We start from the raw sequence: 18,469 nt of genomic DNA, 5'->3' as shown, positions 1-18,469 counted from the left end.
TGAGCTTGGAATCACGGGAAACCGGCCCTGGGTTGGGGGTGCCAGGCCTCCAGGGCCTAGCCCTTGCCTCTGGGTGTGATGGGACCTGGTCAGGCAGACAGTTCTAGGACCCTGAGGTCTGGGCACTACTCACAAGGGGCCAGGCGGGGGAGTAGGGGTGCCTGGGGGAGGCGGGTTGCACGCAAGGCATGCTGGGCCCCCTCGGTGGGTGGGTGGGGGGGAACAAAGCTGGCATCGAGGCCTCAGCTAAAATTAGCCGCTTCCCTGCGCGGGAGCGAGCATGCCTGCCAGCCGCCCAGATCGCCGCTGCCTCGGCAGGCCATCTGTCGCCACGTTTTGCTCAGTCCCCCAGGGCTCCCCCAGCTCCAGCCATCCCCAGGGGCTAGAGGGACTCTGCTCTGAGACTGTCCCTGGCCAGGGCTCTGGGCTCTGCTGCTGTCATGCTGTGTGACCTCAGGCTAGGCCTGTCCCTCTCTGGGCTCCTGGACAACAAGCAGACTCTGCACACTGACATCCCAGATACCCCAGTCCTTCTAAGCACCAGATCCAGGCGCTGGTCATAGGCTGGTTTGTGGGCTGCCTCCTCCCTTAGATCTGGCCCTCTGGTCCAGTGTTTGAAGATGAGCCGAGTGGGGTTTAGGGTAAAGGTCGGGATGTATAGCAGACTCCTGTCAGTTTCCTTGGTCTTGACGCTAGGGCAGCTCTGTGGCCAACAACACCCCAACAGCCTCCCCTTCCTCCCACCCAACTCATTATTGACCTCCAAGCAGTCTTAACAGAAACAGCTCCAGGTGGGAAACTAGGGCTGGAGACTGAGTTCAGCTGCTACGAACTTGCTCCATGGCTTGGACAAGTCTCTTACCCTCTCTCTTAGTCTATTTTCCCCCCTCAGTAAGAAGCTCCCATTTTTTGAGCACCTGCCCGCTTCATATCACATTGTCTTGTGAGGCTGACATTACCATCCCCGCTTTACAGCTGAAGAAACTGAGGTACAGAAAGCTGAGGTTCCTTGTGAGGAAGCAGTGGAGTCAGGGACCGGACTGCTGTGTCCTCCTTCCCATGGCCCCCAGTGCTCTGCTAGCTGGTCTCCAGCCTCAGCTTCTTTCTGGCCCTTCCCTCGCTGCTGCCCCTTCCCCCTCCCCAAAAGCCATAGAGACTGAGCTGCTGCTCCAAGGTCACTCAGCTTGGCCTGGGAGGAGCTCAGACTTGAACCCAGGCCCCTTGGCTCCTGGCCTCCCTCACTCTCTGGCCAGCGGGCTGGGCCTGTTCCCCGGGTGAGTCATGCCCCTGGACTTTGGCCTCCTTGTCAGGCTCTGTGGCCTGAATTTGGAGAGGGGGCCTTCATAAGGACTAGGGGCTCCGTGCAGGTCTGAAGCTGTCATCACACTCCCTCCTCAGTCCCGGGCCCTAAGGACATGGTAATAGCAGCCTCTAATCCACCTCCCCACCACCCATCTCTGAGAAGTCTTAACAGGAACAGCTAGCTCCTCAGGCCTCAGCAATAGCTGTCCCTCCACCACTCGTGCTGCCCCCTTCCTAGATCACTACATTCAATTAGAAATGGGGCAGGGGTGGCAGCTTGGGGAGGTGGCATTTCCAGGTCGTCCGTGTGGCCAGGCAGCTTCCTTCCCAGCACTCATCTACCGCAGCGCCAGGCAGACAGGTTACCCAGGAGGGAGGCCACAGCGCCTCCCCTCCTGGTGTCCAGGGACCAAGGTCACGCCCAGAGCCCTGTGCGCCTCCACCTCCTCCTGGGGCCAGTGGTGTTTATCACTGGGGCAACATGCGGCTGTGCCCGGCTCTGGCAGTGCTGGGGTGACATTCATGCCCTGTGAGCTGTGACGCCTCTGCAGGCAGAGGACAGCACCACCCAGGCTGGCGACAGTGATGGGGGAGCAGTGGGGGTGGGTTGTCACCTGTTCTGAAGCAGTAAGGGGGTGATATGTTGTGTGCCCCTCTAGCAGTCTGAAGGGAGGACTCATGGGGAAAGGGTGAGGTTGTGGGCAGTGGTCCTCTATACCTTCCTCACACCTGGGAGGTAAGGCTTTGTGTGTGTGTGTGTGTGTGTGTGTGTGTGTGAGAGAGAGAGAGAGAGAGAGAGAGGGGGATTCTCTGCATTTCACATCCCATCGTGGGTGTAGGAGTGCCTGGCTGCATGTTAGTTACACCATTGTGAGGGTGACAACCTGTGTCCCTATCTCCTGTTGTCTGGGGGTATCAGATGTGCCCATCTCACACTTTGGGCGAAGTGACAGGTTATGTACTTCGCTCATCCTGTTAGGCGGGTAGTTACCAACCCATACGCCTGTCTCTGACTGTTGGGTATGTGTGAGATGTCACCATGTGCCCATCTCATGCTGTTGTGGGGAGTGACATGTGTGATTATCTCATGCTGTTGGGAGGTTGTCAGTAACTTGGGAGCTTGTCTCTCACCCTAAAGAGACAACATGTTGCCCAGTGGTATGGGGCCCACAGTTGGCGGGGCCTTCCCGTGTAGACCACAGGACCCCAAAGGGCTGGCCAGGGGAAGCATTCAGAGCCGTGAGCACAGGGACAAGTGTGAGGGCGGGGGGGGGGGGGGGGGGGGGAGTGTCTGAGTCCCACATGACCTGCCTTCTGACCCATGTGCCAACCCTTGGGACTATTTCCCAGAAGGAAGGACCCAGTGTTTTTCACACGATGTGGCAAGCGGCCTCTGGGGCTGGGACAGAGGTGACTGGGGAGGTGGGGCACCAGGCAGGGTTGGCGTGGGGGTCTGTGTCCCTGCAGGCGTGGGGGGACCCCAGTCCCTGCCTCTTCTGCCCCTGAAACTGTTAAACTAATTAAGGCTGTGGAGCCGCAGGATTAATCGGGGCAGCTCAGCGCGGGCCGGGAGCTCAGGTAGTCGATTAGTGCGCCGCGGAGGATATTGGATTTCTGAACCGCAAGTCAGCACTATTCGGCCTGTTATCTCGCCGAGGCTCGAGGGTCAGGAGGCGGGAGGCCCTGGGTGTGCTGGCCGCCCCCACCCAGCAGCTCTCAGCGTCCACTCCCCCTGCCCACACGCCACCGGGGCCATCTCCGTGCCCTCACCCAGTCCCTCTCCGGGTGTGCCCTGCATCTCGCCCCCCTGCCACCCTCCCAGTCCCTTGACCAGTGCTGATCTCCCTTCTCTGTCCCTCCTAGTCTCACTCACACTCTGTGCCTGGGGACACCCACTCCCGGGCCTCTGACCTGTGTCTCCACCTTCCCGTCCACTGTGGCTGTCCCCCACCCTCTGAGCCCCTCCCCATCACCAGTCTCTGCCTCTCTGGCTTTTGTGTTCTTGTGTGCCTGTCACGCAGTTTCTGTCTGTCACTGCCTGTCTGTCTCTCATGTCTCTCTGTCTCAGTTTCTCTCCCTCCGTGTGTCTGTGTATCATTCTCTGTCCCTCTCTGTCTTTTCCTTTCCCTCTGGGGTTCAGTCTCCCTCTCTTTCTCTCTCCCACTCCTTCTCCCTCTCTCTCTCTCTCTTCCTCTCTCTCTCTCTCTCTTGTGTGGTCTCGGCTGGTGTCTGCAACCAGAACAAATCTCCCCCAGCCAACACCCCCTGAACAAGGAGGCCAGAGCAGCTAATGGGAAACATGTGATTCTGCCTTGCGCCTGGAGCACCGTGAAGGGAGCCTTAGTCCCAGCTCAGCCCCCCTGCCCCCTCTCCTGCATTCCCCCCACCACACTGCCCCCCTCCCAGCATCTCCCCCAGCCTGTGCGGGCACAGTTGCAAGATCCCCAGTTATTCCCATTTCAGGGGGTGTGGGGGGAGCTGGCATTTATCAGTTGGGGAGTATCAGGTTGTGGAGGGGCTGGGAGCTCCTTAGGTCCCTCTAGCCCGCAGGGCCAGGCAGACCCCGTGCAGACTTCTTACCACCCCCCCCCCCCCAACCACCACCACCATATGTAGAAGAACAGGGCCAAGATGAGCTGAGCTGTGGGGGCCTGGATGGGGGACAGCCAGTCCACCCCCACTGGAGGGCTCTGGGGCCACCCAGATTTCCATCTTTTCCGCCCTCCTGGGCCTCTGGAGAGCTGCAGAAGTGGGGGCTCCCAGAGGGCTTGGGAGCTGCCGGGCTGCATTTCTGTGCCCACCCAACCACGGGGAAAGGGGGGATGGACCAGAGGAGGGAGGCTCTGGCAGGTTGGAATTCTCCTTCTCTGCCTGTGGATAAATTGTCCCTAATCCAGGCTTGGGGAGTTGTCTGGCTCCTACAGAGAGAGAGAGAGAGAGAGAGAGAGAGAGAGAGAGAGAAGGCAGGAGGTAGGAGGGAGGAGGGAACCAGGCACACAAACACAGTGACACAGACACACACTGTTTCACAAAGGGTCTCACATGCAATGCACATGCACACAGACACGCACCGAGGAGTTACACAAAGGTACTGCACAAACACTGAGGCACTATTGTGCTGACAGGCACACCACGGCACACAGACCTTCACACACATGTTGACACTGACACATAGCTATTTTGGCACACACATACAGTGATATGGCACAAGGACCCACTGACACACACAGAGGCACCCAATGACGAGGTTACACAACACACACGAGTGGACACACGCACCAGCACATCCTGACCCACAGTAAAACAGACCCACGGGGACACCGTGACCAGACACACTGTCACACCATGACCCTGAAAGCCCAGAAAAAGGCAGAGGTAGGAGGGAGGTAACACTGATCCACAGTGACACCAGTGCCCGCAGTCACAGGCCTCGAGATTGGAAACCTGCAGGGACAGCAGAAGATCAGCCAAGCGCACCCCCCCCCCACACACACACACACACACACATCCAGAGAGCTCTGAGACACCCCCCGCCCCACACACACACACATCCAGAGAGCTCTGAGACAGGCAGAAGCCGGTTCAGCTCCTGACACAGCGCGATGCAGAGAGCCAGGCAGAGCATGTGCACACACACAGGCACACTCAAACCCAACCACAGCTGGGGTCAGGGTGCTCGCACAAAGGCGGACACACATTTCTATGTCCTCATAGGCGTGCAAACAGGCTCAGCTGGACACACAAACAAAGCTGAATAGAGCCGGATCAACACAGCCACACATATAACTGAAGACACTGAACCCAGGTACACATCAGCCTTTCACACGTGCGCACATACGCACGCACGCACACACACACACACACGGCTGACCACACAGACTATAACTGAGCAAACCTAGGATCCTATGCGTGTACACTCTTAAACACATATGTATACACACAGACATTTAGAAACACACAGAGGCCAAAAAGACCCAGGAGCCCACATACAGGTGTATTTACCCAGACAGCTGAACATTCACAAACGTTCATTTACACAGGCACGATCTCTACCACACATACAAATTCCCAGGCAACCAGAACCTGTAAGCAGTCCATGAGGCCTGGTTCCCAGACCCCCTCTGGGCTCCAGTACAGACCTCGGGGAGGCAGACAAATGGGCAGGAAGCAGGAGGGTGGTGAGAAGGGCCATGGTTATTAAAGAAAACAAGAGACCTAACCAAGTTGCTGATGGAGAAGAGTACACGCCAGCTGCATATACACCCCGCGTGGAAATCTGCATTCACCATCGCTTTGAACAGCAATTCTCACACCTGCATTATAAGTAAGCTGTTAGCATATACAGTCTCCCCAAAGCATTCCTCCCCGTTCATAAGATCTCCCCATTTTGTAGATGAGAAAACCAAGAGCCAGAGAGGGTAATTGACTTGTCCGTGATCATATGGTGAGGGTTGAGCCAAGGGACTGTGACTCCCGATGGTCAGGTTCTTTCCACCGTAGCATGTGTGTTCATGTTCATGCATGTGGGTACCTACATATACAATGATACTGTTTCCCAGTAGGAACCTGGGGTTTCAAGAGACAGGCTTGCCGTTCCCCAGTGAAATGAGATTGTACCTGATTTCACTTTTTGCAAGAGTGGATCCCATCCAGGTCAGCCTCCTGGTCCCTCTAGCTGGCTCATCCTGTGACTGTGCTCATGCCTGGGGTGTTGTGTTTGCGTCCACAGATGGGAGCTTGCCTACCTGTCTACCCATTGGCCTGGACCCCAGAGCCTGCCCAGCTAAGTGCGTGCAGAGGGCCCCGGTTTCGGGGCAACTCTCAGGCTGCCGCAGGGACTACCCTGGAATCACTGGTGAAGACAGGCCTTTCCTGTTGAGTCGGACCTTGTCTGCATAGCCTGCTCAGGTAACAGTGTACAGGGAAGCCAGGTCTTTGCCTGCGCCACCACCAGGAAGTGGGGATCAGGGGGGACTTATTTCCCAGTTTTAGCAGGAATTCCACCCCCCACCCCCCAGCTTAGGCCAAAAAGAGGCCCTGGATAGAATCAAAATATATTAATTAACCCAACTTACTCAAAACTCCCCCACTATCCAGAAAGGGCAACTGAGGCCCGTGGACATACAGCAAGTCCCCACGAGTCCTGCCTCCTAGTCCGGGGACTCTTCCCGACACTTTGTTGACGGGAGACAACTGGGAAGAGAAAGGGGTTGTGACAGTGACCAGAACGCAGGGCAGAGATGGAAACCAGAGTGCCTGATGTATGCAGCTGAACTCCCCCCACCCCCCAACCCTACTGGAGTTTGTGGAAGCAGAGAGCTGGGAGGCCAAGGTGAGGTGCTGGGAGGACCAGGTCGTTCAAGTATGCTAGGTTACCCTCATAAGATGAGGTGGGGTGGGGGTACTGCCTGACTCCCTGCTTCTGGCCCAGTTTAGCCCACCCAGGCTCTAGAGCCACAGAGGCCAGGTGGGGCTGCCCTGCCCTGCAGAGGCAACTCCCTGAACTGACACATGAAGCCTCCGGGGTTCCAGGAAGCTCCCTAGAGCCCAGCCTGCCTGGGGACTCCACCCAACTTCCAAAAGAGCATTCCTGGGGCCTGAGGTCTGGGGGTGGGGCCTCCTGGGATGGTAAGGGTGGGAGGTGTGGCTATGGGAGGATGCAGGGCTGTGTGTACCCAACTGTAAATGCACAGGGCGTCTTGTGTGCCAGCACTCAGGCTGTGTGCAAACAGGTGTGTGTAGGGCTCTGTCCTTAGGTACACAGGGTTCTGTATACAGGAGTTAAATAAGTGGACGGGGCTAAGGGACGTTCGAGGGCTCGGTATGTACTACATTGGAGAGGTGAGTGTGCAGGATCCAGAGTGTATACTGGGTAGCTGCGGGGATGCTGCAGTGTTGTGTGGACCACACTGGATGGTGTATGTGTGCCGGGTGCTGGAGGGGTGTCTAGACAAGAATCTGACACACTGGGGTGATAATGTGGGCACACTGGGATGGTGTGGAATGTGCACACAGGATCTCTCCGCATGTCCCTGGGGAAGCTTGTGTTCAGGGTTCTGGGTGTACACTTGAGGGTGGTGTGTGCATGTGGCTCCATTTGTGCTTTGGAGGTGGGCTGGGCAGGCCTTCAGCTGAGCCGGGCTCAGCAGTGCCCAGCCTTGTGGCCAAATCGCTGAAGTCACTTCCTTTCCAGCAGCAACTTTCCAGGAGGAGGAGTTCTTCAGACCTGGGCGGGGAGGGGGGGGGGTGGAACAAGGAGCTCTCAGGGGAAGGAGGTGGGCGGGGGTGAGAGGCTGTGGGGAGGGCCTGGTGGGGCTGGAGGAGGGGTGTCCTCTGGGAGACCGAAGGAAAGACTGGGACAGGAGTCTGGAAGGGCCAAGGGCAGGAGGGGATGGGGGTGGAGCAGGGCGGGAAGCACAGTCCCTGGGTGACCTCGGAGGGAGGAAGGGAGGGCCGCCCGGCAGGGTGACCCTCAGGTTCAGCCAGAGCTGGCGGTGGTGCCCACAACACCTGGCACCCAGGGCAGGGGGCTGGCAGGGGGCGGAGTCTAGGGAAGACCTGCTTGCCAGGTGCCCTGCTCTGGGCAGGAAGGGGGTGGGCGAGGGCTGCACAAAGGAGCTCTGTGTGGCTGGGGGTAGGGTGGGGTGGGGTGTGCTATACCGTGGGGGGGCCCTGATGACTCCAGGAGGCCAGGCAGGACTTGCTTCCCCTTGGGGGCATCAGTGGCTCTAAGGGGACACCTAGTGGCAAGGGAGGGTAGTGCATTTGGATGACTGAGGTGGGAGGGGGTAGAGTAGAAGGCAAAAATTAGAACTGGTGATGAGGATTGGGACTGTTGGAGTAGGCTGCAGGGGAGGGGGCTCACTCTCTGGACAGTGTAGAAGTTTGTATCAGAGGAGCTCAACAAACCTAAATTCAGACTCCAGCCCTTCCATGTCCTGGCTGTTTATCCTCAAGGGCATTACTTAACCTCTCTGTGCCTTTATTTAAATGCCAAATAAGTGATGGCTGCCATTATTATTTTCATCATTATTCTTCTTAGTAGGATTTTGGGCTGGAGTCTGGTAGGAAGAGAATCTTTAGGCACCGTTGGGTGGGTGGGAGGGGGCTAAAGGAGATTGAGAGGGGGGCTGCATATCCTGGTGGATAAAGGCCCCAAGGGAGGTGATGGGGAAGGGCCCACAGCAGTAGTAATAGCCCCTTTGATACAATGTTTTCCCTCTGAGGACATCCCTGGGCCTTCAATCCAGGCTGGGAGGGAAATGGTGTTGGGGGGGTGGGGGAGGAGTGTGCCGGCTGGAGAGAGGGTCATGAGGCCGGAAGTGAGAGCTGGGGCTGGCAGCCTGGCTCCCCTGGGGAGGCTGTGGGTGGGGGAGGGGGAGGCGGGCTGGGGAAGGGGTGGGGTGGTCACAGCCGCAGCGGGGGAGGGTGGGGCTGGGGACTCAAGGATGTGGGCTGGCGCTTCCCGGCACTGTGCACAGCAGGTTGGGGCCCCCAGCCCCCCTCCCAGCCTGTTGGTGTCCCCACGGGCAGGCTCAGACACACTGACCCAGAAGCAGACTGTCAGACAGAAGGACCCTTTTGACTTTGTTCACAGACATGGGATAGGTGGTGCCCTTGGGAGGGGTCCAAGAAAATGGCTGCCTGGGTGTGGTGAGGAGGGGAGCCAGCTGCTTCCCTCAGATCCTGGAGGCTGCAAGAGAGAGCAGTGGACAGAGTCAGGAGGTCTGGCAGGAGGACATGCCCAAAGGTCCTCACGGGTGGGTGGAACAGAAGCAACCACTGGAGAGGAGGTTTTCTCTTTTGCCAAGATCACACCCTTGGGCCCCAAGTGGGAGGTCTCCAGAGCAGGGAGGTTTGGTGAGCCCCACCCTCAGGAAGGGAGACATCTCAAAGACTCTCAGGGAGCCATGGGTCAACCATACTGTTGGAAATAGGACTTGGAGATTCCACAGTCTGAGCCCCTTCCCTCCTTTGTGAGGTTCTTACCCACAATCCTGCCTTCAAGACCAACAGTTGAGAGAGCCTGGCCTGGGAGGGGCCAGTCCACAGTCTACCACCAGTCATGGGAGAGAGTAGGACCCTGAGTGATGGAGTAGGCAGGGCAGGGAGGCGCAGCTGTGGCCTGGGAATTGCAAAGAGAAAAGGGACGGTGGACAGAGGGATGTTTTCTGTCTGGCTGGATAGGCAACAGAAGGGCTCTCTCCGTGCTCTTTTGTGGCCTTGGGCAAAGTCCCTTTCCCTCTTTGGATCTCAGTTTCCTCATCTGTAAAATGGGAAGAGCACAAGGTGGCACTAGAACAGTGTACCCATGGGGGAGCTGATTAAAAATACAGATTCCCAGATGTCCCTTCAGATCCGTGAGTCAGACTCCCCTGGACCAGGGCCTGGGTATCTGGAATGTTACACAGCTCCCCAGGCCCAGGGTTTGGAAGCCAAATGGCTTGGCGATTTTAAGGTTCCTCCCAGCCTTAAATTAGACCACAGCTCTAGAAGAAGGAGTGGCTGGAGGAAAGTTGCAGGAGCTTGGAGGGGAAGGAGACTTCGGACTTCGGGCAGAATTAGGAATCCTGCCACTTAAGCAGCTATGTGACATCAGGCAAGTTCTGCAACCACCACTCTGAGCCTGTTTCCTCTGTAACACAGGGATCGTAAACCATGGCTCCTGGGTTGCTGGGAAGATTCCATGGGTCATATGTGTGGAAGTGCTTTGTAGATTGCAAATCGCTGCCCACCGCAGGGGAGCGAAAGAATGTTCCTTTCCACACCATCCTGTCCCTGAGTTGGCTCTGCAGTGTTCCCGTGGGATGATAGCACTGGGCAGCAGCTGGTAGGAGTCTACGTGTGTCTGTGGGGGATCGACCCACGGGATCAGGTCAGAGCCAAACACCAAGGGGTGATCGGGGTCCAACTTTTAAGACCCTTCCCGTGGTCAGGGCCCTGAGTCTTCAGGCTCCCTTGGGAGTCAGACATGCCTGGATTTAAATCCCAGCTCTGCCCTGACCAGCTCAGGGAGTCAGTCAGTAAATATTTACGTAGCATCCAAAGCCCAGGCCCTGAGGTCAGGGGATACCGTGGTAAACAAGACGGATACAGTCCCTGCCCGTAAAGGGCCCATGCTCTGGGGGGAGACAACACCAAAAAGCCAGTCATACAAGTAATTGTTTGCAGTTGTGATAAATACTATGAAGGGGATGTGGAGACAACTCTGAGAGTAGGTAGCAGGGGCCAGACTGTGGCCAGAGGTGCGTGGGGCCGGTGGAGGGTCAGAGAGTGTCTGTCTGATAAAGGTGAGAGAGGGGTCAGACAATGGCCCTTTCCACATTCTTGTCTCTCACCCTCACTCCGCACCCTTCCTGGGTTCCACTTTTGGTCTGGAGAGGGGCGAGAGAGAACTACATGGAAAAAGGCCGGGCTCATTGCTCTGTGTACCTCGTTCATTCATTCATAAGAAATAGTAAATATTTTCTGAAGCATGCCTGTGGGCCACGTGCTGATCCGGGTGTTGGATTGGAAGTGCCTTCGTGGTTCTCACCACCTTCCAGTAGATGGTTTCCTCACCTGTAAAAGAGGGGATGATAATCACACTGATCTCAGGTTTGCAGGGGGCTTAGATGAGATCACCCACAAAAAGTGCTTGTTAGCCCATCGTCTGGCAGCAGAGAAAGTATCCCCAGAGTGTGAGCTTTTATTGTTGTTGACTCCCTGGTATGATTGTTAAACCTCTGACCTGAGGCACTCTTCGCTTTTTCTTTGCAGCTCTTATCCCAGTAATAATTAAATCAGTTATGATTATGTGATCACTGTTTGTCTACCCGGTCTTTGTGCAAAGTAGGCACTCCATAAATAATGAGTATATGAATGAATGATGTGACTTCATCTCTGAGCCTCCATTTCTTCATCTGCAAAATGGGGTTATTAATAGCCCCTACCTCACAGGATTTGTATGAAGAATTAAATGAAACGATGCCTGGACAGCTTCCAGCCCAGCGCCTGGCGCGCAGTAGGTGCTCACTAAACCTGAGCTGCGGTGGTCCTTTCCAGGCGCTGTCCACGCCCCGAGGCCTGGGCTCAGGCCGAAGCTGCTCCCCAGCACCCCCAGCTGACAGCCAGCCACCGGCAGAGCCCCCAGGCACGGGGGCCCTCTCTCTCCCAGGTCAGCCGGGTGTGTGCACTGGAGGGAGCACCGAGGGAGCCGGGGGTGGTGTGCGAAGACTGGGCCAGCGGGCAGAGGTTGGGCTGTGGCCACCAGACCATTCAGATCCTCTGTTGCCTGTCTTGTTGTCCACAGAGATCTCCAGTGTGACAGCCCAGGCGGCAGAGCCGAGGGTGAGTGGCCAGGCTTCTCCTGGAGTCCTGAGGATGGGGGCAAGAGGGAAGAGGTCATGCCCTTGATAGGATTTCCTGGCCCTCTGCGTAAGTTTGATCTGGAGTGGCCGCCCCAGTCTGCCGATGGGCTTCCCTCTCAAAGGCAGGCATCCTCTTCTCCCTGAGCCCATAGCCGGCGTCTGGAAGTGGGTGAGCTGTCACTCGGTAGAACTGGGACCCCTGAGGGGTTCACGGTGCATGGGGTAGTTTGGGAAGGGCTGGGAGTCAACGGGACGTTGGGCTTGAAGGGACTCATGGGAGAGGTGCAGGGGTTCACTGAGGACGTGGGAAGCTGAGAAGGTCTTGGGCATCGAGTGAGGGCTCTCTTGCCTGTCCTGCCCGGCAGGTCTTGGTCCCGGCTTCTCGCACCCTCATGTCAGCCCCGGCCCCGCCCGGCGGCCCGCGGAGGACAAGGTCAGGATGCGTGTGAAGCCCCAGGGCCTGGTGGTGACTTCCAGTGCCGTGTGCAGCTCTCCTGACTACCTCCGGGAGCCCAAGTACTACCCCGGCGGCCCCCCTACCCCACGGCCCTTGCTTCCTACCCGGCCCCCTGCCAGCCCACCCGACAAGGCCTTCGCCCACACCTTCTCCGAGAACCCACGCCCACCCCCACGCCGGGACCCCAGCACCCGGCGCCCACCAGTCCTTGCCAAGGGGGACGACCCGCTGCCCCCAAGGGCGGCCCGTCCCGTCTCACAGGCCCGCTGCCCCACACCCGCGGGAGACGGCAACAGCTCCCGACGTCGCTGGGACAACGGGCGGGTGAACCTGCGTCCAGTGGTGCAGCTGATTGACATCATGAAGGACCTGACGCGACTCTCCCAAGACCTGCAGCATAGCGGTGTACACCTGGACTGCGGTGGCCTCCGACTCAGCCGCCCGCCTGCCCCGCCCCCTGGTGACCTTCAGTACAGCTTCTTCTCCTCACCCAGCCTGGCCAACAGCATCCGCAGCCCTGAGGAGCGGGCCACCCCCCATGCTAAGTCCGAGAGGCCCAGCCACCCACTCTATGAGCCTGAGCCCGAGCCTAGGGACAGCCCCCAGCCTGGTCAAGGCCATAGTCCCGGAGCCACGGCCGCGGCCACCGGTCTGCCCCCAGAGCCTGAGCCAGACGGCCCTGATTACTCAGAACTTGCTGACGCCGACATCCTTAGCGAGCTGGCCTCCCTAACTTGCCCCGAGGCCCAGCTGCTGGAGGCCCAGGCCCTCGAGCCACCATCTCCTGAGCCAGAGCCTCAGCTCCTGGACCCCCAGCCCCGCTTCCTGGACCCACAGGCTCTAGAGCCGCTCGGGGAAGCTTTGGAGCTGCCACCCCTGCAACCTCTTGCTGATCCTCTGGGGCTGCCAGGCCTGGCTCTCCAGGCCCTGGATACCCTGCCCGACTCCCTGGAGTCGCAGCTGCTTGACCCTCAGGCACTTGACCCCCTGCCCAAGTTGCTTGATGTCCCTGGCCGCCGTCTGGAGCCTCAGCAGCCCCTGGGGCCCTGCCCACTGGCTGAGCCCTTGCGCCTGGACTTGTGCTCACCCCACGGCCCCCATGGGCCTGAGGGTCACCCCAAGTACGCCTTGCGGCGCACTGATAGGCCAAAGATCCTGTGTCGCCGGCGGAAAGCTGGACGGGGACGCAAGGCAGACGCTGGACCAGAGGGCCGCCTGCTGCCCCTGCCTATGCCCACAGGGCTGGCAGCTGCCCTGGCCGAGCCCCCGCCGCCGCCGCCTCCACCACCTCCTGCCCTGCCGGGCCCAGGCCCAGTCCCAGAGCTGGAGCCAGAATCTTCCCAGACTCCAGTAGCCCCTACCCGCAAAGGCAAGTGCCGGGGTGTGCGGCGCATGGTGGTGAAGATGGCCAAAATCCCTGTATCACTGGGGCGGCGGAACAAGACCACATACAAGGTGTCATCCTTGAGCAGCAGCCTCAGTGTGGAGGGCAAGGAGCTGGGCCTGCGCGTGTCAGCCGAGCCCACCCCGCTGCTGAAGATGAAGAACAATGGACGGAACGTGGTGGTGGTCTTCCCGCCCGGGGAGATGCCCATTATTCTTAAGCGTAAACGCGGCCGCCCTCCTAAGAACCTGCTTCTGGGTCCCGGCAAGCCCAAGGAGCCAGCGGTGGTAGCGGCTGAAGCGGCCACCGTGGCAGCGGCCACCATGGCCATGCCAGAGGTGAAGAAACGGCGGCGGCGGAAGCAGAAGCTGGCATCTCCCCAGCCATCCTACGCAGCAGACGCCAATGACAGTAAGGCCGAGTACTCTGACGTCCTCGCCAAGCTGGCCTTCCTGAACCGCCAGAGCCAGTGCGCTGGGCGGTGCTCACCCCCCCGCTGCTGGACACCCAGCGAGCCCGAGTCGGTACACCAGGCACCCGACACCCAGAGCATCTCCCACTTCCTGCACCGTGTGCAGGGCTTCCGACGGCGTGGTGGTAAAGCAGGCGGTTTTGGTGGCCGGGGTGGGGGCCATGCAGCCAAGGCAGCCCGATGCTCCTTCAGTGACTTCTTCGAGGGCATCGGCAAGAAAAAGAAAGTGGTGGCAGTGACAGCTGCTGGCGTTGGGGGTCCCAGCCTCACCGAATTGGGGCACCCACGCAAACGGGGCCGGGGGGAGGTGGACGCCATGACTGGGAAGCCCAAGCGCAAGAGGCGGTCCCGGAAGAACGGGACTCTGTTCCCAGAACAGGTGCCTAGTGGCCCAGGCTTTGGGGAGGCAGGTGCCGAGTGGGCCGGGGACAAGGGTGGCGGCTGGGCCCCTCACCATGGGCACCCAGGCGGGCAAGCCGGCCGAAACTGTGGGTTCCAGGGGACCGAGGCCCAGGCCTTTGCCTCCACTGGACTAGAGAGCGGGGCTTCAGGCCGCGGCAGCTACTACAGCACAGGTGCACCTGCGGGTCAGACCGAGCTCAGCCAGGAGCGCCAAAACCTCTTCACCGGCTATTTTCGCTCACTGCTCGATTCGGATGACTCCTCCGACCTCTTAGACTTTGCCCTCTCAGCCTCTCGCCCCGAGTCCCGGAAGGCATCAGGCACCTACGCAGGGCCCCCCACCAGCACCCTGCCCTCCCAGCGGGGCCTGGCCACCTTCCCCAGCCGGGGAGCCAAGGCCAGCCCCGTGGCTGTGGGCAGCAGCGGGGCTGGTGCGGACCCCTCCTTCCAGCCCGTCTTGCCCTCTCGCCAGACCTTCCCACCAGGCCGGGCAGCGAGCTATGGGATAACTCCGGCCACTTCAGACTGCCGGGCAGCCGAGACCTTCCCGAAACTGGCTCCCCCACCTTCAGCTGTGGCCCGCTCACCTACCACCCACCCACCCACCAACACCTACCCACCCCAATATGGCGGCTACGGGGCCGGACAAAGCGTTTTTGCCCCGGCTAAGCCCTTTACGGGCCAGGACTGTGCTAACAGCAAGGACTGCAGCTTCGCCTACGGCAGCGGCAACAGCCTGCCTGCCTCTCCCAGCAGCGCCCACAGCGCCGGCTACGCCCCACCGCCTACTGGTGGCCCCTGCCTGCCACCCAGCAAGGCCTCCTTCTTCAACAGCTCTGAGGGGGCCCCCTTCTCTGGCTCAGCCCCCACACCCCTGCGCTGTGACAGCCGGGCCAGCACCGTCTCACCCGGCGGCTACATGGTACCCAAGGGCACCACCGCCTCTGCCACCTCTGCTGCCTCTGCCGCCTCCTCCTCCTCCTCCTCCTTCCAGCCCTCGCCTGAAAACTGTCGGCAGTTTGCGGGGGCTTCTCAGTGGCCTTTCCGGCAGGGCTATGGAGGCCTGGACTGGGCCTCGGAGGCCTTCAGTCAGCTCTACAATCCCGGTTTCGACTGCCACGTCAGCGAGCCCAACGTGATCCTGGACATCTCCAACTACACGCCGCAGAAGGTGAAGCAGCAGACGGCCGTGTCCGAGACCTTCTCCGAGTCATCCTCCGACAGCACCCAGTTCAATCAACCGGTCGGCGGCGGTTTTCGGCGTGCCAACAGCGAGGCCTCGAGCAGCGAGGGCCAGTCGAGCCTGTCCAGCCTGGAGAAACTAATGATGGACTGGAATGAGGCGTCCTCTGCCCCCGGCTACAACTGGAACCAGAGCGTCCTCTTCCAGAGCAGCTCCAAGCCGGGCCGTGGACGGCGGAAGAAGGTGGACCTGTTCGAGGCCTCACATCTGGGCTTTCCATCGTCCGCCTCGGCCACTGCCTCAGGCTACCCGTCCAAACGGAGCACCGGGCCCCGGCAACCACGAGGTGGACGGGGTGGTGGGGCCTGCTCAGCCAAGAAGGAGCGAGGCGGTGCAGCAGCCAAAGCCAAGTTCATCCCCAAGCCGCAGCCAGTCAACCCCCTGTTCCAGGACAGCCCGGACCTCGGCCTGGACTACTACAGTGGAGACAGCAGCATGTCGCCACTGCCGTCCCAGTCAAGGGCCTTTGGTGTGGGTGAGCGAGACCCTTGTGACTTCATGGGACCCTACTCCATGAACCCGTCCACCCCTTCTGACGGCACCTTCGGCCAAGGCTTCCACTGCGACTCGCCCAGCCTGGGTGCTCCTGAGTTAGACGGCAAGCATTTCCCGCCTCTGGCCCACCCACCCACGGTGTTTGATGCTGGCCTGCAGAAGGCGTACTCACCCACCTGCTCACCCACACTGGGCTTCAAGGAGGAGCTGCGGCCGCCACCCACAAAGCTGGCTGCCTGCGAGCCCCTCAAGCATGGGCTCCAGGGGGCCAGCCTGGGCCACGCAGCTGCAGCCCAGGCCCATCTTAGCTGTCGGGACCTGCCACTGGGCCAGCCCCACTATGACTCCCCCAGCTGCAAGGGCACAGCTTACTGGTACCCGCCAGGCTCAGCTGCCCGCAGCCCGCCCTATGAAGGGAAGGTGGGTACGGGGCTGCTGGCTGACTTCCTGGGCAGGACGGAGGCCGCGTGCCTCAGTGCCCCACACCTGGCTAGCCCGCCGGCCACGCCCAAGGCCGACAAGGAGCCACTGGAGATGGCCCGGCCGCCTGGCCCACCCCGTGGCCCCGCTGCTGCCGCTGCTGGCTATGGCTGCCCACTCCTTAGTGACTTGACCCTGTCCCCTGTGCCGAGGGACTCGCTGCTGCCCCTGCAGGATACCGCCTACAGGTATCCAGGCTTTATGCCGCAGGCGCATCCCGGCCTGGGTGGGGGCCCCAAGAGCGGCTTCCTGGGGCCCATGGCGGAACCTCACCCTGAGGACACATTCACCGTCACCTCCCTGTAGTGCCAACTGAAGTGCCGACTGGACCTCGAGGTTTTGTTCCTGGGTGAGTCTGGGGATGCGGGTGGAGTGGGCGGAGGCCTGGGGGGTGGGAAGGATGAGGACGTTAGAGCTTGGACAAGGGGAAGAGGTGCAGTGATGAGCAGGAAGGATTTAAGGACAAGCTCAGGGACCCGACAATAGGAAGCTGGGATTCAGGAAGGAGTCTGGGATTAGGTGTTGGGGACGGTCTTCAGGAAGAGATGGGGTGCTTGGGTGGGGAACCCAGCATGAGGCTTGGACGTTGAGTTACTGAAATGGTTGGAGAACCCTGGACTGGATGCGGCCATCTGGTTTGGTTCATCAAATGTTTATCTTCCTTGTCCAGGCCAGCTCCTAGGCGGGCACTGCCTGAGTCCCAGGAAATACCTACCACTTGACCTCTCGCAAGGGAGGGCATGTGCAGGGCCCTGTGGGAGATGAGCAAAAGGTGAAGCAGGGTGATAATTAACTGCCAGGGCCCATCCAAGGTACGGCCCCTGCCAGCCTCCCACACTTCTCTAGGAGCTTCATTTAGTCCGAGCTGCAGTCTGGCAGGGGTCAGGCCGAGGGTGTGGTCACTATGTCTTGGTCACACTCTGCGAGGGCTTTTTACAGAATGGCCTGAAGTGTCTTTCCTGGTCCCTCGGGGTGCACCCAGAGATTATTTGTCAATATCTTCGACCTGAGGTGGGCTCAGAGTGGTCAGAGGCAGGCGGGATAGGGATCCAGAAGTGGAGAAAGGTTGCTGGGATCCTGCTGTGCCTGACAACCCGCACCCAGTGGGTCTATCCCCAGGCAGAATATTTCCTGCCTAGAAGAAACCAGTCCCTTTCCGGAAGCCGAATGCTTTTCCAAGAGTTCTGCTAAATTTCGCTAGATGTTTAGGCACCGTGTCCTCATTAGGTGGAGTCAAAAATTTTAGTATTCTTAAGATTTTGTTTAAGAAAAGGAAAATAAACGAGGGGGAAATGCCTCCAAAATGGTAAAAAGAGACAGGGTTGGAAGAGTCATTTTCTTGAAGCACAACCAGCTCCAGAAAGACAGCCACAGCTGGTCCATCAGATCTTCACTGTTTGGACAACAGACCCGTCACCAAAGTGGCTCAGATGTGGTAGGTGGCGGGGAAGGGGACTGGGGGCCTGTCTCAGCCCTTCACCCTCCACCTCTGCTGCCACCGCAGCCTCCTGGGAGTGTCTCTTCCTGGAGGAGGAATAGCAGGGCTCCTGGAAAGTCCCATCCCTGCTCTGGGGAGGCCATTCGAGGCCAGGGTGACTCAGGGTCCTGAAGTTGTGTCAGTGGAAACTTATCATCCCCTTTCTGCCTGACCCCACGTCCCTTGGTGCCCAGAGGTGGCAAAGGGCAGCACGCGGGAGTCAGGCGGCCTGGAGAAGGACCGTTCCCCAGTTGGCCATCAACTTGCTGTATGCCCTTGACCACGCGTTTACTCCCTCCAGCTCTGGGCCTCTGTTTCCCCATCTGTTCAAGAAATTTGACTTTGATCATCTTTTAGGTGTTCCAACTCTGCATGGCATAGACAGTGGACCAACCTTTTTTTTTTTTT

The 18,469-nt window shown here is 59.4% G+C and overlaps 1 protein-coding gene across 8 annotated transcripts in view; it reads left to right on the top strand.

Annotated features, from left to right (window-relative positions):
- Positions 1–18,469, top strand: part of AHDC1 (AT-hook DNA binding motif containing 1) — a 64,112-nt gene that overhangs the window by 36,744 nt on the left and 8,899 nt on the right. For 4 of the 8 annotated variants that reach the window (XM_042950651.1, XM_042950650.1, XM_042950652.1 and 1 more), the window contains 4 exons: positions 6,032–6,210; positions 11,347–11,458; positions 11,594–11,631; positions 12,017–16,933. In XM_042950651.1, the coding sequence (XP_042806585.1) occupies positions 12,091–16,890 (4,800 nt within the window). In that variant the 5' untranslated portion in view covers positions 6,032–6,210; positions 11,347–11,458; positions 11,594–11,631; positions 12,017–12,090 and the 3' untranslated portion in view covers positions 16,891–16,933. Of the gene's footprint in view, positions 1–5,250; positions 5,627–6,031; positions 6,211–11,227; positions 11,459–11,593; positions 11,632–12,016; positions 16,934–18,469 lie in introns of those variants that run through there. The other 4 variants (XM_042950657.1, XM_042950654.1, XM_042950653.1 and 1 more) reach the window with 4 other exon arrangements.

This window comes from Panthera leo, chromosome C1 (assembly GCF_018350215.1).
Source record: "Panthera leo isolate Ple1 chromosome C1, P.leo_Ple1_pat1.1, whole genome shotgun sequence".
In the NCBI taxonomy this organism is placed as follows: domain Eukaryota; kingdom Metazoa; phylum Chordata; class Mammalia; order Carnivora; family Felidae; genus Panthera; species Panthera leo.
The sequence above is the reverse complement of the archived record's forward strand: the minus strand, read 5'-3'. Positions and strand labels throughout refer to the sequence as shown.